We start from the raw sequence: 15,183 nt of genomic DNA, 5'->3' as shown, positions 1-15,183 counted from the left end.
CCCACGCAGTGTGCTGTGGATGCATGATCTGTCCAGGTGGATGAAGCCTCAGGAAAAGAAACACGGGGGCTGGCTGATCTCCAGCAGCACGTGCAATGGCCCAGAGATAAACCTCTCAGCCTTTTTGGGCTCTGAGGGCCAGCTGCCCTTGCAAGAGAATCCTAGCTCTCTTTTACACCATGTGGCCGTGCTGGGATGTGTCAGGCTCGTGTTCCAGAGCAGTACCTGCATCCAGCTTCCCCTCACAGTAGCACTTCACACAGAGCATGTCCCCATCAGGACATGCACACGCACATACATGGCTCCAACGGCCAGATGGGTCCTTGTCACCACTCTCAAGAGACGCTTTAGGGCCATGTTTTCAGAGCCAGAAGATTGGAGGTGGCAGTTAATGGAAGCTGTCAGCCACCAAAGGGAGTCAGAGCTGCACTGCCAGGATATTTTAATTCCAGACACATTCTAACCCAGGCGCCTCAGGAGAGGAAGGCGAGAAACAGAGAGAGAGGTGACATGACAAGTCTCCTGAAAGCAGCAGCGTTGCCTAAGGTGTGGGATATCAAGAAGGACAGACCACTATAGTCTCTGCTGGGTGTGAAATTAGAAATCTCACCGTGAAGTTACAAACTGCAGCTACATTCATCTGCCTGCTCTTCAATATCCCACCACACTGCCTGGGAGAAGAAATGCTCTCCTGGGCCATGTGTGCCACAAGGCATGGAGCTGCCTGACTCCACAGGCAGTGAGGATCTCCTGTCCTTTCCAGTCCCTTTGCTGCAGGAACTGCCAGAAGATCCCTTTCCCCTTCCCTCATGCACCAAAACAGAATAGTTCCCTTCTCTCCTCTTGCTGCAAGTCAGCTCTGCTCTTGCTTATGTAAGCCTCCACCCCAAAGGTGGGTTTTTCTCCTCTAATGAATCTGTTTAAAACCTAGTGTCTGTGGTGCCCAATTAAAAACACCCACGAGGCAATAGCTATGTGACTGGGATGCTCAGCAGTCTAGTTTTTATTTGTAATCTTAGAAAATCTGGGGAATAAAGCCACACTTACGGTCTAAGAGGATAAAAAACTCTTATAAGTAAACCACACAGTACGAAGAGCTCAGCTTGTCGGTTCATTAAAAGACTGGTTTGGAGTTGCAGATTTGCAGCAAGAGGAAGTGGGGCAGTCTTTCTTGCTTCCCCCTCTCTCTTATCCCATAGGTGCTGCATGCAAGCAGCAGCATCCAGCCCTATGCACTGGTGGAGAGAGACTGACTCGCTTCGTGCCTCTCCCACAACGGCACCACAAGAGGCTGATGGAGACAAGAGAGGGGCAATCAGAAAGGTTCTCTCTAACAGCTGTGAACCTGCACAGATAAACTCCCTCCAGGTGTGTGGAAAATAGAGCAAGTGCTATTCCTGCAGTCTCCACCCTCGCATCAGGTGGACTGGCTGCTGCAGTTCAGCCTCCTATGCACTCTCGGCACATCAGCTTTGCACTCTCCTGTCTTGCCTCTGGGATACCCCACTGGCTCAGTGGCCTGGAAAGCAAAGCCGTTCTCCTGCCTATAGAGATGCAGCATCTCTATAGGCAGATCCTGCCTTTACTCCCGTTCACCTTCATCAAAATGGTCTTTACTACTTCCCCTCCATTCAGCTTCCTCTGCTTCCTCCATACAAGAGGCTGCATTTCATTTTGCCAGCAGATCCATTGTTTATTTCTCCTGTTCATCAGGCTCTGCAGGAGGGCTAGAGAAGAAAGAGTGTGATTTGCTAGTGATGCATGGAAAGCTGTTGCTCCCTCCTAACGCTGTTTACACGCTCCTATGAAGTAACTTACAGGGTAGCCAGCAGACATGGTGCTATGCTGCTGTAGGGCCTCTGATGTGCCAGTGGTCCCAGCGGAGTGAGGTGACTATCAGCTGCACCAACGAGCCAGAGGAGCATGAAGAGAAGCCTGCAGGACCTGAGCCTCTGTGGGCAGGATGAAGTTAATAATGAAGCTGTGGAAAATAAAGAGTTGGAATTAATTTAGCAGCCAGGCAGAGATTTCATTACAGCAAATGAAATGAAGTTCTCAACTCACCTCCACCGCAACATCTCTCACTTACAGAAAGCATGGCTGTGGTGCATGCTCCCTGCCTGGAGCTCGGGAAGGCTGTGCCGAGCGCAGCATTTTCCTGCAAGTTTGCAACAAACAGTAGAGAGCTTAATCGGCTAACGTGCAGAGAGGAGAGCCACCTTTACTGAAACGGTGTCCAGGTCTCTAAATATTTCCATACAGCTCAGTACAGAAGCACTTAAAATGATGCCCTGAAAGCACGTGCATGTATATTCATGTATTTATGTCTCGTGACAAGCCAACTAACTAGCATGGTTAGAAGAGAGGACAGAAAGAAGAAACTGTTTGCAGCAGATCTCCAGCCACCTCCTTTAAGCATCGTGTCCCGTGTCCCATCCCCTCCCCGTCCCCCCCCTTAGACTTACCCTCCAGCCCCGCCTGTGGTAAAAGGAGACGTACTCAGCCAAGCTGACACTGACACTTTTGTGCCACGGCCTCAACAGGAGGGGCAACTTAAAACTACCAAGAAAGGTAGGTCTGAAAATTGATGAATAGCTGAAGAAATACAAAGATCTAGTAAAGAATTTTTCAGTTCTGTTTGTCACTGAGCACAGCCCCAACTCCAGGGAAACAAAACTCATTACTCTTCACACACGGGTGTGCGCTCTGCAGCAACAGTAAATTAGGACAAGTGCTCCAGGCCCCTCTATTAATGGCTGAGAGAAGAGGAAAGACTACCTGAGCTCCTCATGGTTCATTAAGATGCTACAGCAGGAAGCAAGCCAAACACCAGGGAGCAGAGTCCATCCACCAGGCATTATGCAGATGTGACATTGGTGTGATTCAGGGAGGCAGCTGCTAAAGCCAGGAACACAGAAAAAGGCAACCTCAGAGACTTCTCTTGAAACAGCATCAGTGACTTCTATCGATTAAAGTTTCCTCACTTGAAAGTAGTTGACATTTTTTTTGTCAGATGGTTAGGTAGTGAGAAGAAAAAAGCTCTTGTTCAGCCTGAATTTGTGGAGATATTCTCAAGAAAAAGTTAACAAACACTCCCCTGCAACCCCAAAGTAGAAAAATTAAATAAAGTTTGGAATTTCGGCAGGTTTTGGACAAAATTTTAGGAAAAAGAGAAAGAAAAAAATAACACAGAAAATAAGCTACTTCCAGAGCATCTCTTGACTTTCCAACTTTCCTGCAGAAGCAAGCTGTACAATGGAATAGCACATGTGCATTAGTCGAGGACTGACATTGTACCGTAGCTGCCCACTTTCCATTGTTCAGGGTGGGTTCTCATAAAAAATGCGGTGTTGCAAACATGCAGTATAACAAAGCAGAAATCAGTATCTGAATAGAGAACCATTTTGCCCTCTGTATGCCACTAACTGGAATGAGGAGGAACTGCTTTCATGAACAAAGCAGGCTGGGAAAACTGCAAACTGTGTGAGAGTCAGGAGAGGGAGATCAGGAATTGCCATGAAAGAAAAATGACAGCTATAAGCAGCTGAAAGCATGAATCTCAAACTGGGATTCAAAAGGAATTCTGCAGTGACAGACACCTGATGAAAGCAGCGACCACAAAGATGAATTGTTTCCTGTGCATATTTCCTGGGACAGCCTTTTCTAAAGCAGCAGGACCAGACACATGGGGCCAATCACAGCAGCTTTGCTGAAGTAGTCTTACTGTAAACCACAGTCTAAACAGCAGTCAAGAATAAAGGGCAAAGCACTGGAGAGGAAGCAGAAAGAATGGTGTTCTCTTGGGATAACAAGTACTTTAGCTCAAGACGTTTACTTTCTTCTTTTTCTGTGAACAATTCTGGCACCCAAGTATTGATACATATCAGAGCTCTCATTTCTCCCTCAGCGTCCCAGGAGATCAATGCTTCAGACAGAACTAAAATTAATTAGATTCATTCTGCATTAATCAAGTTCAGTCACCCGTTTCAGGATGGGTTAAGGACACCTTTTCAAGCTGACACTCACGTGCACACACACCCCTTTTATAGCCAGTGAACGGAGGAGCGCCTTTTCATGGGACATCCAGCCATTCTTGATTCATGGTGGACATGGAACTGCAGTTTTTTGTTAGTTATCTCAAGAAAGTTATCTACAGTGGGACAGAGAAACAAACTTTAAAAGTAGTCCTCTTTGTGACACTCAGCACTTCGGAGGAGCCCATCAGCGGCATTACGTGCTGGGGGGGGGTGTTCTTTCTGTGCATCTGAAGTTTGGAAAGGCACGACAGCAGCCCCCTGCCACTGTTCACAGGTACCAGCTTGAACTCTGCAGCATGACTGCTTCACTGACATCACTGTGCAGACAGTTGCATTTCCTGCTTGTCTACATCTCAGAGCCTCAGATGCTTAACTCATGCTGTGGGCATGCCACAGTGGGACTGCTCACTCCGCATGAAGCTCACATGCAAATACAGCCCTGGGAATCCATGTCTGTACACAGGACCTAGCAAAGCATCTAAAGAAGGGCAGACTATACGCAGGAGCTTTTTTTTTTTTTTTTTTAATTTTTATTTGAACACAGTATTCTGACAGAATGCAAAGTCAAAATCCTCAGTTAGTATCAGTATTTACACCAGTGAGAATGGGAATAAAGGTGGAATCGATGCTTCACTTGGTAAAAAGATTTTTTGTTTTTTTCTTTTTTTAACAAGATAGAAGGCCCCCAAAAGTAGGGAATGCTGGGTAAGGATGTCAATGGACGGTCTGAGAACAACTATCAAAACAGCCTAGTGTGAAGATCTGGGGTTTGAAGGCTCCATAGAAAAGTGTGAAAATAAAACTCCACTCTAAAAGCTGAACAACTGGATGCACTATTATCTTACCATCTTTACGTATGGTGCAGCATGAAATGTAATCACTCCACAACTAGAAGCTGATCAGTCTGCATTGCCATATAGATATATATGTATGGCAGGGATACATATATAAACATATACAGCGTAAACGGCATCAGGTTGGTCCCTCCTCAAACGTCTAAATAAACCAATGAAGCCTAAGCTATCTTGGAAATGGGGTACTTCTAAATTAAAACAAATTATTCTCCATTGAGGGTGAGTATAAAACCATGCTCCAGAATTAAACTGCAAGTATTGGGAGATGTCACGAGGGCATTAAAAAGGAGCTGGGTGGACACTCCCAGTGTTCAGGCAATTACAGGGTTCACTTCTGTCTCGGAATGGCGCTCACTCCATCCATCTCAACACAAACCCACTGCAGTCAGCAGGGTACTTTCTACTGATGGAGCTGGGTGTCAGACTAGGCTTTGAGTTGGTTACCTTTCATGACAGAAATGCCAATCCAGGTGATAGTTACCACAATTTTCACCCAACAGGTGCTGACCAGCATCACTGGACATGTTTCTGGTCATCAGCATTGTACAGCATCTGGTCCCTATCAGCTGCTCAGATCTCAGCGGGTTATAACTTAGGAGGTATGACATACACACAACAAAAGCAGTCAAAACACTTTGCAGAAATGAGGAACAAATTGTTGTGGTCATCCACAGGAACGGAGGCACACACTGCCTGTCCACTAGTCTGCTACCCCAAAGACTCTCCTCGTCCACAGACAGACCGCGGTAGCTTTTTGTGCTGCATTTTACCAATTGATTCCTTAGAAAAAAAAAAATCCTAGGGACCGTGGGCCAAACTTCCCCATAATTATGCCAACACTGCTGTGATGGGTCATGTAAGGGCTGAATTTGACACAGGCTTTAAAATGAGGATCCATCCTGCCCTGATATCCCGCTCAGGATGGGTATTGCATGAGTGTCTACGCCTGCATATTCAGTCAGCCGCCATTTGCATCCCAGGAGCTAAGGAAAAAAATGCAAAAACCCCCACACTTCGCAAATGACAAGACTATTATTTTTCACAGTTTGACATTATGTGATGCCACTGTAAAAGACTGCATACTTAGAAGAATACACCGATAGAAGTGGCTCGATTTACCTGAGCCAAGCCGCAGTCTACCCACCCCCAATCATCCTTCTGTTCATCACCTTAGCGCAACAGAACGGATGCCATAGTCAGCTTGGTTTGATTTTTCATTTAAAGGCTTCTGTTCCTTTTAAGAGTTGTTCTCTTTTTCTTTTTTTTTCCTGAATATATTTTTTCAAATCTGAACTATCGCTACACCTTCCACATCCAAACTATGTTGAAGCTTTTATTATTTCAATACTATGACAAAAAACACATTTCACACTAAAATAGTCACGCACCCACAGTGCACAAGCTTGCAGATCTAAAGTAGAATAAAAAAGAAAACCAAAGGAAAAAAAAAAGAGGAAAAAAAAACCCCAAACCCCAACAGAAGGAACATCTCTATACAATGGGCTGGTCTTCTCCTATGCCTTCCTTCTGCTCAAGCCTCCCTTCTTTTCACCCCGAAATCTCAGTGTTACTTCATGACTCCCAAAGATAAACTCCCCGCTCCATAATGATGATACAGGTACTACATCTAGCCCCCTTTTCCACCTGTTAAAGACACAACACCAAGACAGTGGGAGTCTTGGCACTGATTTCCAAGAACTTGCTCTTGATTTCATGGTTTTGGTTCTGCAGAGCATACACAGATGACTCAATACACATGACGTGACAGAGTAGAAAAGGTCAGTTGGAAGGGACCTACAACAATCATCTAGTCCAACTGCTGATGGAGCTGGCTTTGCAGGAGGGGTCTCGGATGCTGCCAAGCACCCTTGTGCAAAAGGTCTTTGCCTTTAAATCAGATTTCTAGGGTCAAAAGAAATGGCTTTTACTGACATACTAAGGAGGAATTGACACAGTCAAACATCTGAGATGACACCAGACCAGCCCTAACTGTAAAATCTCCCTTCCGCTTCTCAAAGCTCCGGGAGGGTTCCATGAAGGAAAGGGGAGAATGTCCTAAAAAAGCAGAGATGATATTTCTCTTATGCAGTCAGGCCCAGGTCCAGCAAGGGACTTACACTCTTACTAAATTTAAGTATAGAAGGACTCTCACCAGCAACTCTCTCATTCCACATTAAGCACATGTTTATGTGGATTGCTGGATAACGACCTTGATTCGTAACAGGTGGTTTGAATACCCCCACCCACCCAAAAAAACCCCAAACCAAAACCCAACATTACTTTTCTTCTTACTCCAGTAAGAAATAATAATAATAATAATAATAATAACAACAATAATTAAGAAAAGATAAAGGGGAAACAGCTACTGTAAACATCCATGTTTTAAAATGTCTCCCTTTGCAAAGCAAGCATGCTGCTAACCTAGTATGTATAGACTGTATTTACTTAAAAAAAAAAAAAGGCGGCAGCTACAAAGGCAGCTACTTTACAAGTACATATTTAAACACAACAAAAGTTTTTAAAAAAATTTGTCAATTGTAAACACTGGAAAGAACAAAAGTTGGCAAAAATTAACATTAAATTTAAAGAAATGTAGAGTCTGAATACTGCAAATTGAAATATATCCCCGAAGCTGCTATTTTGGCATTCTTCCTAAAAAAAGATAATAATAAAACCCAAATAAATGTCTAACGTGGAGAACAGAATTCAGTCACAAAGAGCTCAAGACACTTTGCATACTGAACAAATACAAGGTGAACAGAAATTATAACTTATTTATGAGGCTTTACATATTTCAAACTCGACTGAAAAGTATAAAAATAAATTGTGGACTTTGTTCATTAAGTATCTGCTATACTAACGAGGAAAGAACAGGGTCTTTTTTTTTTTTTTCTTTTTTTTTCTTTTGTCTAGGACTAGTTGGTTTTGAGCTTCCCAACCATGTTGCAAATGGTACTTGCAATTTTACTTATTTGAATATACACAGGGTCAGCTAAGCCCTGATTTGGTTATGGGTTTAACCCTGTTTTTAAAATGTAGTACTTTTAAAAAGCAAGTGCACAACAAATAGAACCTTTCTAGAAATCTTGGGAAAAAAAAAAAAAAAGGAAAAAAAAGGAGAAGAAAATAAAAGAAAAAGAGAGATTCCCTCCCTCCCCCCATTTATGCATTTTCTGTTTTGTTTGTTTTTTTTAAAAAAAGGCAACAGACACTAGAGGAATGAGATGTATGTTGTGTTTTGTGTTTTAAATGCTTGGGTGAAGTTGTTCTGTCATGTGTTTTCATCTTTTGCTGATCATGCTTTGCTCTCATTTTCATTTGTTTGTGTGGCTTCATTGGGGACCATCTTGACTTCTGCTGGAGGTGTCTTAGTTTCCGTTGCTTGCACTTCAGGTTTGTCTTCTACTGGGATTTTCCTGAAGAAGAATCACCAAAATGGCACAGTTTAGAGACAGAGAAATATAGGCTCTCTATTGCTGAATTAGTGATAAGAATATGTTTCTGGAAACAAGCAAATATATCACCTTGCTAAAGCAAAATGAGCATTTCCAGATGCAGCAATGAGGGAAACTGAACTCACCCCCCGCCCTGGTTTTATTTAGTTCTAGTAGAATGTTTTTTTTATTTTCTTCCTGCCCTGAGATAACATACTAGCAGGAGGAGGTCTGGGGCTGCAGCAGAGGCGCAAGGCGTGTTGTGGTGTGAAAAAAAGGAGCGAAAGGGAAAACTCATGCAGTTTCAAAGGAATTTGACTTTACCATCACTCATTTATGTCACCCAAATGTCCTACTAAAACAGACGGCCATTTTAGCAGAAAATCTTTTTTCCTACAGGAAGTCAGTCCCAGAATTTCCCAGTATGTTGCGGGAAGGAACACAGAAGTGAATTTTCTCAAACACCTTTTCACAAGAGTAAAGGAGGTCAACATCTTCACGGGCTAAAGCTCAGGTTCATCAGCCTGTCTTTTGGCACTTAACTGAAGAATCAGAAGAAGCCTGTTTGTCCAACGCTCTCTTCGTAGTCATGCAAAGTGCCACACAAGGCATACCTGGTAGCTTTCCTGAGGAAGCGCCCGTTCCAGCCCATGAGCCACAAAGTTAGTCTGAGATGACTGCAATCTGAACTCACTCTGACGAGCAGGTGAGATGAATCTAAGCCTATGGTCACAATACTGATTTGCCCCAATGGAAGCAGGTAAGCAGCACTGGTAGAAGGTGGCTGGATTGGCAGAAATAACAGCTCTGCATTCTACGATACCAAGAATTCATTTACATGACACAGACCAAGTTGCATTAATTCAGTTGAAATGTTTCCTTCCTATGGACTAACCGTTTCCTTTCAGCCCAGTACCAGGTCTATTCTCTGTTCTGTAGCACCCAGCATGACAGGGCAGCGGCTTTAGGTGCAGTGAACTGAAGTAAACATGGATTTCTCTGCTTGGGAGCAGCTCAGCTGCACCCATCAAGGCTGCCTGGTCCCTTCAACCCTAGTGCACCTGCTGTGTCACTCAGGCTTTCCAGGAAGGGCCGCATGCTCCACAGCTGTGGCACACGGGGCAGTGCTGTGCAACAGTCACATGGCAGGAACGTCTAAGTTCGGGGAAGAGAGGAGCACAGCAGGGCAGTAGGAGGACAGAGCCATAAGATGTAAAGGCACCCGAGTAATACAGAAAACCAGCATGGTTCTTCACTCAGACCTAGCAAAGAGCCTGGTTCTTGGTTCTGTAGTGTCTGACTGACTGCTTTTCTGCGAGTGCTAATACACGTTGAAATCACAGCGTCAAGGCCAATAATCAAGGCCAATGCTTTATTTTGGATTAAATACAAGGCTTCCAGAATGATGTAATTTTCCTGCAGATGCGAGGATAGAACAAGTTCTAACCAAAGCTGTGACTTAGGGCACGTCTCCAGTGTGGTTGCTATAGCATAGCCTAGATTTATCTGAGAGAGCTGTAAACCTACCTGCCGAACAGCTAGTTAGGTTCTTGGCAGCAATCTAGCTGACAGTATGGAGCCCAGTATCCTCAATACAACTTCCTTTGCAAAATCTAAAGATGCAGCGTGAACTCTGTCTTACGGTTTTGGGAGCTCCTCCCATGACAAATCTGAGCTGCCTTTTCAGGACTCTTTCTCAGGACAAAGCTCCTGCTCAGGCAGGAAAGACAAGACACTCTTCCTATTTCACCTTGCCTATATCAAAACCTGGTGTCCAAACAGGAAGCCAGAATGAACAAGGACCTGAGGTACTTCTCCCTTCACGGGTGACTTATCTGTTTTCAATCAGCATTTTCCAGGCTTCTGTGTTCACGGTGCTGTCAGCAACTGCCATCCAAACCAACACAGTAAGAGTGTTCTTGTCCAACATCTGCACAACAGCTGGGGACCCTCCCCCCAGCTACCCAGGTGAGGACTTCAGGCTGTTTTCACTCTCTAGTTACAGTGGCTCCTGCCAAATGCAAGACGCAGACTCATCTCAGCCGAGGAAAATGGATCCTGTCCAGACGGCATAAGGCTCAAAATCATCCCCCTAGCGGTGTCCTGCTAGGAGCATGCTGATGCTCTCTGAATAAATCAGCTAGGTAAAGAGGAGGCCCGGTACCGTAGACGGCGACTCATCTCTAATATACGAGGACAACACACTGCCAAGTTATCCTGACCCTACTGTGCTGTCACTGCTCCCCGTCTCCCAGGCGGGACTCATGTTGCCTTATCCTTTCGCCAGCTTAGGGACAAATCCAGAGGTTTTACAGTTTCACGCGGCACTAGTTTCTGCCCTGCCTTACACTGAAATAAGTTCTGAAGGGCTCCACTGACCTGTTAGGAAACTGAATTTGGGTGGCTCTCCTCACTGAACTGCACGAACTCTGCACCTCTGAGGACAGCACTGCCTTTGCATCAAACTGAACTGTTTCTAATCTCTTTCATAAGAGAATAACCTACAACTGACAAAGCTGCATAAAAGTCTGAAGAATAACACGTTTATGATAAACTCCTAGGTTTGTCTTTTCTCTGCTTCCTTGGCACAGCTGATTCCTGCTTTCCTCCTAGACCTTTAAAGCCAAGCCCTGTCTAGTTGGTTCACAAGTGAGTTAGCTTGCTAAGGAAACAATGAGATTAGTTAAAAGAACACCCAACAAGAACACAGCACAAGCACCAGTGCACAAGAGACACAGAACACAACCAACAGAAGATTAAAGGCAGCCATACTCGGTCTTTGCAGGTGCAGCAGGTACAGAGCTGTCTGCAGTGGAAGAAGCAAGCTCACGAGCTTGCCCGCTAGTCACCCTGGCAGGAGTAGTAGTGCCAAGAGCTGCAAAAACATCCTTTGCAAGATCAATGTCTGGTGTCTTGAAGGTCCCTTCGTCCATTTTAAAGTCCTCATTCTGTGAGGGGTTTGTGGTGCTGCCTGAAGCAGCCTCGCTCTTCAGATTACTTGGGTTCTTGGTTGTCTCTGTTGGGCTCTTCACTGTACTGGGCTGCACAGCTTCCTTTTCAGGGCTCTTGGTGCTTGAGACCTCCTGCTTGGGCTCTGATGGAGCTGGAGGGCTAGTGAGGTTTGCAGGGCTTGGGGCAGCTGGCTTGTTACCAGCTACCGCTTTGGATGTTTCGGCCACGTTAGCCACAGTGCTGGGGCTGAGCACTGCACCTTGGTTGGACAAGACACTTGAAGACAAATTATTAGTAGCTGGAGTAGAGCTTGGGGTATCGCTGAGATCAACAAGGGGCGCCACCTTGGGGGTGGAGGAGGGTGGTGGTGAAGAGACTGAGGTGGCTGCCCCTTTGGCTGGAGTAGCCTGGCCAGGCGACATGGAGTTTGAGTCAGGAATGGCTGTGGCTGGCAGGGCAATACTGGAGGTCAGCGTAGTGGTCTCGCTGGTGGGGCTGTTCTGAGCAGTGGCAAAGGTTTCAGTGATAGTGTCAGAGTTAGTGGTGCCCGTAGTTACAGAAGGCAGCATGTCCTCAACAGTAGCTGCGGTATCGGCAGGGTGCCTGTGAAGAGGACAGGAGTAGAAGAGAAATAGAGACAATGAAGCCTGTAAACGACAGCAGGGGAAAGGGGAGCAGAGCATAAGAGCGAGAAGGGAGGTGGGTGGCGCAGCAGCAGCATGACACGTGGTTACAACACACACACACACACAACATGGAGAGGTACTCAGACGAGCAGAAACCTTTCAGAGGTCAAATGTGCAAGGGTAGCAAGGGCTGGCTGGGATGACTGAAGAATAACTAGGAAGAGAACAAGAGCAAAGAGGACATGTCCTTCAAGAATGTCCTGCTTATGTAGATTTTCATTCAAGCCTTAGCCGAATGTAACCCTGTCAGCTGGCAGACTCTTCTCTTTTAGCCTAACTTTCAGCCTCTTCCACCTAACCTCATAAGGAAGCTTTCTACCAATTCCCTGAGCTTGCAGCCCTGTGCCAGCTGTTACCATGCAACAAGGTCCCAGTATAGGACCCCTGAATCCAGTCTTTCATCTTGGCCCTGTCCTTTTGCCTGCAAATCTAAGATCCTCATCCAACAACACAGAATATAGTTTTTTTTCTCACACACACATGTAATGCAGTACATAGGTACATACATGCAGCTTTGATGTGATGTTCTCTGCCCCTTTGACCAGATTCCAGCCTGTTGCATTAGCTGGAATAAGGTTTGCTTTAGGACTGTGTGTGACAATACAACTATGCTTTTGAGACCATGACGTAGCACCGGTTGCCTTAAGTACAGGGATGCAAGGCTAGAAAAACGAATGGTTTGTTCCGTGAGAAGCCAGTGTGCCTGAGAACACCATCTCAGGCTTATTAACCAAGATAAAACCTTCACAGAAAAGGATAATTGAGGTAAAATGCTGGTAACACTAGCCAAGAAAATCAGGACAATAGAAATCCCAGCTATTCCTCAGTGCTGCAAGTCCGCATTTCAGTGCTGCTTGTGGACATAGCCTTCTTTCTCCTCTCACCTCATGGAGACTTCCAGCAGAGCCATTTTACCTGTGGCCCTGCTGCTAACCTAATCAAAGGAGACGACCAGTATGCAGGTAGAAGAGCCTGACCACCTCACGGCTGCGAGGACTGCTGAAGGAAAGGAACTTAACTTGTGTCACCAATCCCAAACCTGACCTAAATATTAGCAAGCATTTCAGCAGCTTCCTACAGTAAATTCCTCCCCTTACTACTCCAGAAGCTACGGAGAAATATTCAGAGGACACTAGAACTGCAGCAGTTTAGGAAAGTGCTTAATGAAGACAGTGAGCAACACTTAAACCTTGCCCACCCCAGCTAACATGGATTCACAGACTCAGGCCCCAGACATGTTCTCCAATATAACCAAAGCTCACAGGCAGCTTTCAGCCCTCTCACAGAATCATCAGACTTGCCATGCCTCCCTCAGAGTATAGCTACTCTGCTGCTATCGGTAGAGAGGACGGCTTTCGCCACGGGGTATACAAGCACTCATCCAGCGTTGGTAGGGCAGAGCTCAAGCAGGAGTCAGTGCTAGCTGCAGCTGCTTTTGCTCTGGATCCTTTGCCAGGACAGCTACCTGATCTACACAGCTACCTGATCTACACACTGGACAGGACTGGCAGAGACAAGCCTTTCAAGAAACATTGCTTTACTCCCCTTACAGTGCTGGAAATAGGAGTCACTGAATCTTGGGGGAGAGAGGAAGCATCTCCTCACTGGCATATCACAAGTGTAGTGGAAATTTTACCTTTCTTCCTCTCTTCTTGCCCTAAATCATGGGCATGAGAGATCAGAGATTAAGGCAACTGAGGGCAACGTATTGACCCTGTGCTAAGATGGACTAATGTCAACGTACTCTGGCTCCGTCAGCGGGGTGGTCTCATTGGGCTCTGTGTGTTTTCCCCCATCGTGGTTGGGGGTCCGCTCCTCTTCAGTCCGCACCTCCACAATAGGCTCCTTGGACTCATCTTTCCTGTAACAAGGGAATTGCATGAAGATTGGTTCCCGTTCACACTAGGTATCCTCCTGAAAACACATGCAGCAAATGTTGATAACTAACGACAGAAACAGACTGCCCTAAACAGCAGATTACTTCTTGTCAGTCCCCCTTCCAGTTATTATCTATGCACAGAAGACCACCATGCTGTCCAGCATTTGGGCCAGCCATTTGATGGCAACTAACAGAGTACAACAAAAACAGAGGAACAGCTGAAGGAACCCCTTCCTGGAAATATAAAGCAGAACCAGCATGGCCCCAGATCTGTTCAGTACCCTCCCACCTGAGATGGGGAACCCAGAACTCCCTAAACAGTGTGTCTTCTGGAGTTGCTGAAGGGACACATTGATCAACAGAAGGAGCAGTATAAGTGATGGCAGTACTCACGAGAAGGCGGCTTTGCCCTCTTCCATGTCTTTGCCCTTGGCTCCCGGACCAGATTTGCCGCATAAATTGACAGCAATACACATCAGCAGGCCACACTTGTTCAGGAAGTAGCAGGTGACATCCACAGCCACCAGGAGCAGCACAAAGATAACAATGAGAATGCCTACGATGGCAGCAGTCCCAAGGCCTGATGTAGGGCTAGTGCTGGCTTTAGAGACCAAAAAGAGAAGAAAAAGAAGGCATTGTAGTTAAAAGGTGAGTTGGGACTAGTTACGGCTCAAATTTGGGTACGGAGCAAGCATTGGAAACTTACAGAAAGTACACCCTCCCTCTAGCAGCCTTGTGTTATAATCAGTACTTTATCCTAAAGATGTGCAGGACAATCTACCTGAAAAGACAGATTCACTTGGATCTAATGGGGCTTTTCCTATCTCTATTGGGCTAAGGCCTGGAAAGCAGTCTACAGAAATCTCTTTTACTGTAGCATATAACAGCTGGAACTCTGAAGGGCTCCTGTGTCCCTCCACCACTTCCTCAAGGTAAAGGCTGTGTGTAGGGTCCAGAGTGACTTTGGCATTGCCAGCTTAGCATAAGGACAAGTGTAAGTGAAGCCTAGGCTGTGTAGTATGACTTGCCCTGGTGGGACACAGAATACTGGGTAATAGTTGTGGGGCTTCAGCATTGATCTGAGAGCTAAGGTAATCAGTGAATGCTCTAAAAGTGTTTTGGCTTAGATACAGCCAACAATCCAAATAGCTGTCTGAGGAAGCAGATGGCAAAGATAAGCAGACTGTCACTCTGTTGACCATGTCCTGGTCACAGCAGCTGCCTGCTCTACCAACCCAATCTCCACCAAGTTTCCCCAGCTATAGAGCAGAAAAAAATACCTTGCCTTTTCCAGTAGACAAAAGGACAGCAGGTGGTGTTGGAGACCTAGAAAATGCATGG

The 15,183-nt window shown here is 45.7% G+C and overlaps 1 protein-coding gene across 1 annotated transcript in view; it reads right to left on the bottom strand.

Moving 5' to 3' along the window:
* Positions 1-4,544: 4,544 nt before the first annotated feature.
* Positions 4,545-15,183, bottom strand: part of NCAM1 (neural cell adhesion molecule 1) — a 156,486-nt gene continuing 145,847 nt past the window's right edge. The window contains 5 exon segments of the mRNA XM_064471030.1: positions 4,545-8,263; positions 8,265-8,307; positions 11,098-11,880; positions 13,708-13,824; positions 14,236-14,443. Coding sequence (XP_064327100.1) covers positions 8,054-8,263; positions 8,265-8,307; positions 11,098-11,880; positions 13,708-13,824; positions 14,236-14,443 — 1,361 coding nt within the window. The 3' untranslated portion in view covers positions 4,545-8,053.

This window comes from Phalacrocorax carbo, chromosome 21, assembly GCF_963921805.1.
Source record: "Phalacrocorax carbo chromosome 21, bPhaCar2.1, whole genome shotgun sequence".
Classification (NCBI taxonomy): Eukaryota; Metazoa; Chordata; class Aves; order Suliformes; family Phalacrocoracidae; genus Phalacrocorax; species Phalacrocorax carbo.
Note: the sequence above shows the minus strand (reverse complement) of the source record. Positions and strands in the feature narration are given on the sequence as shown.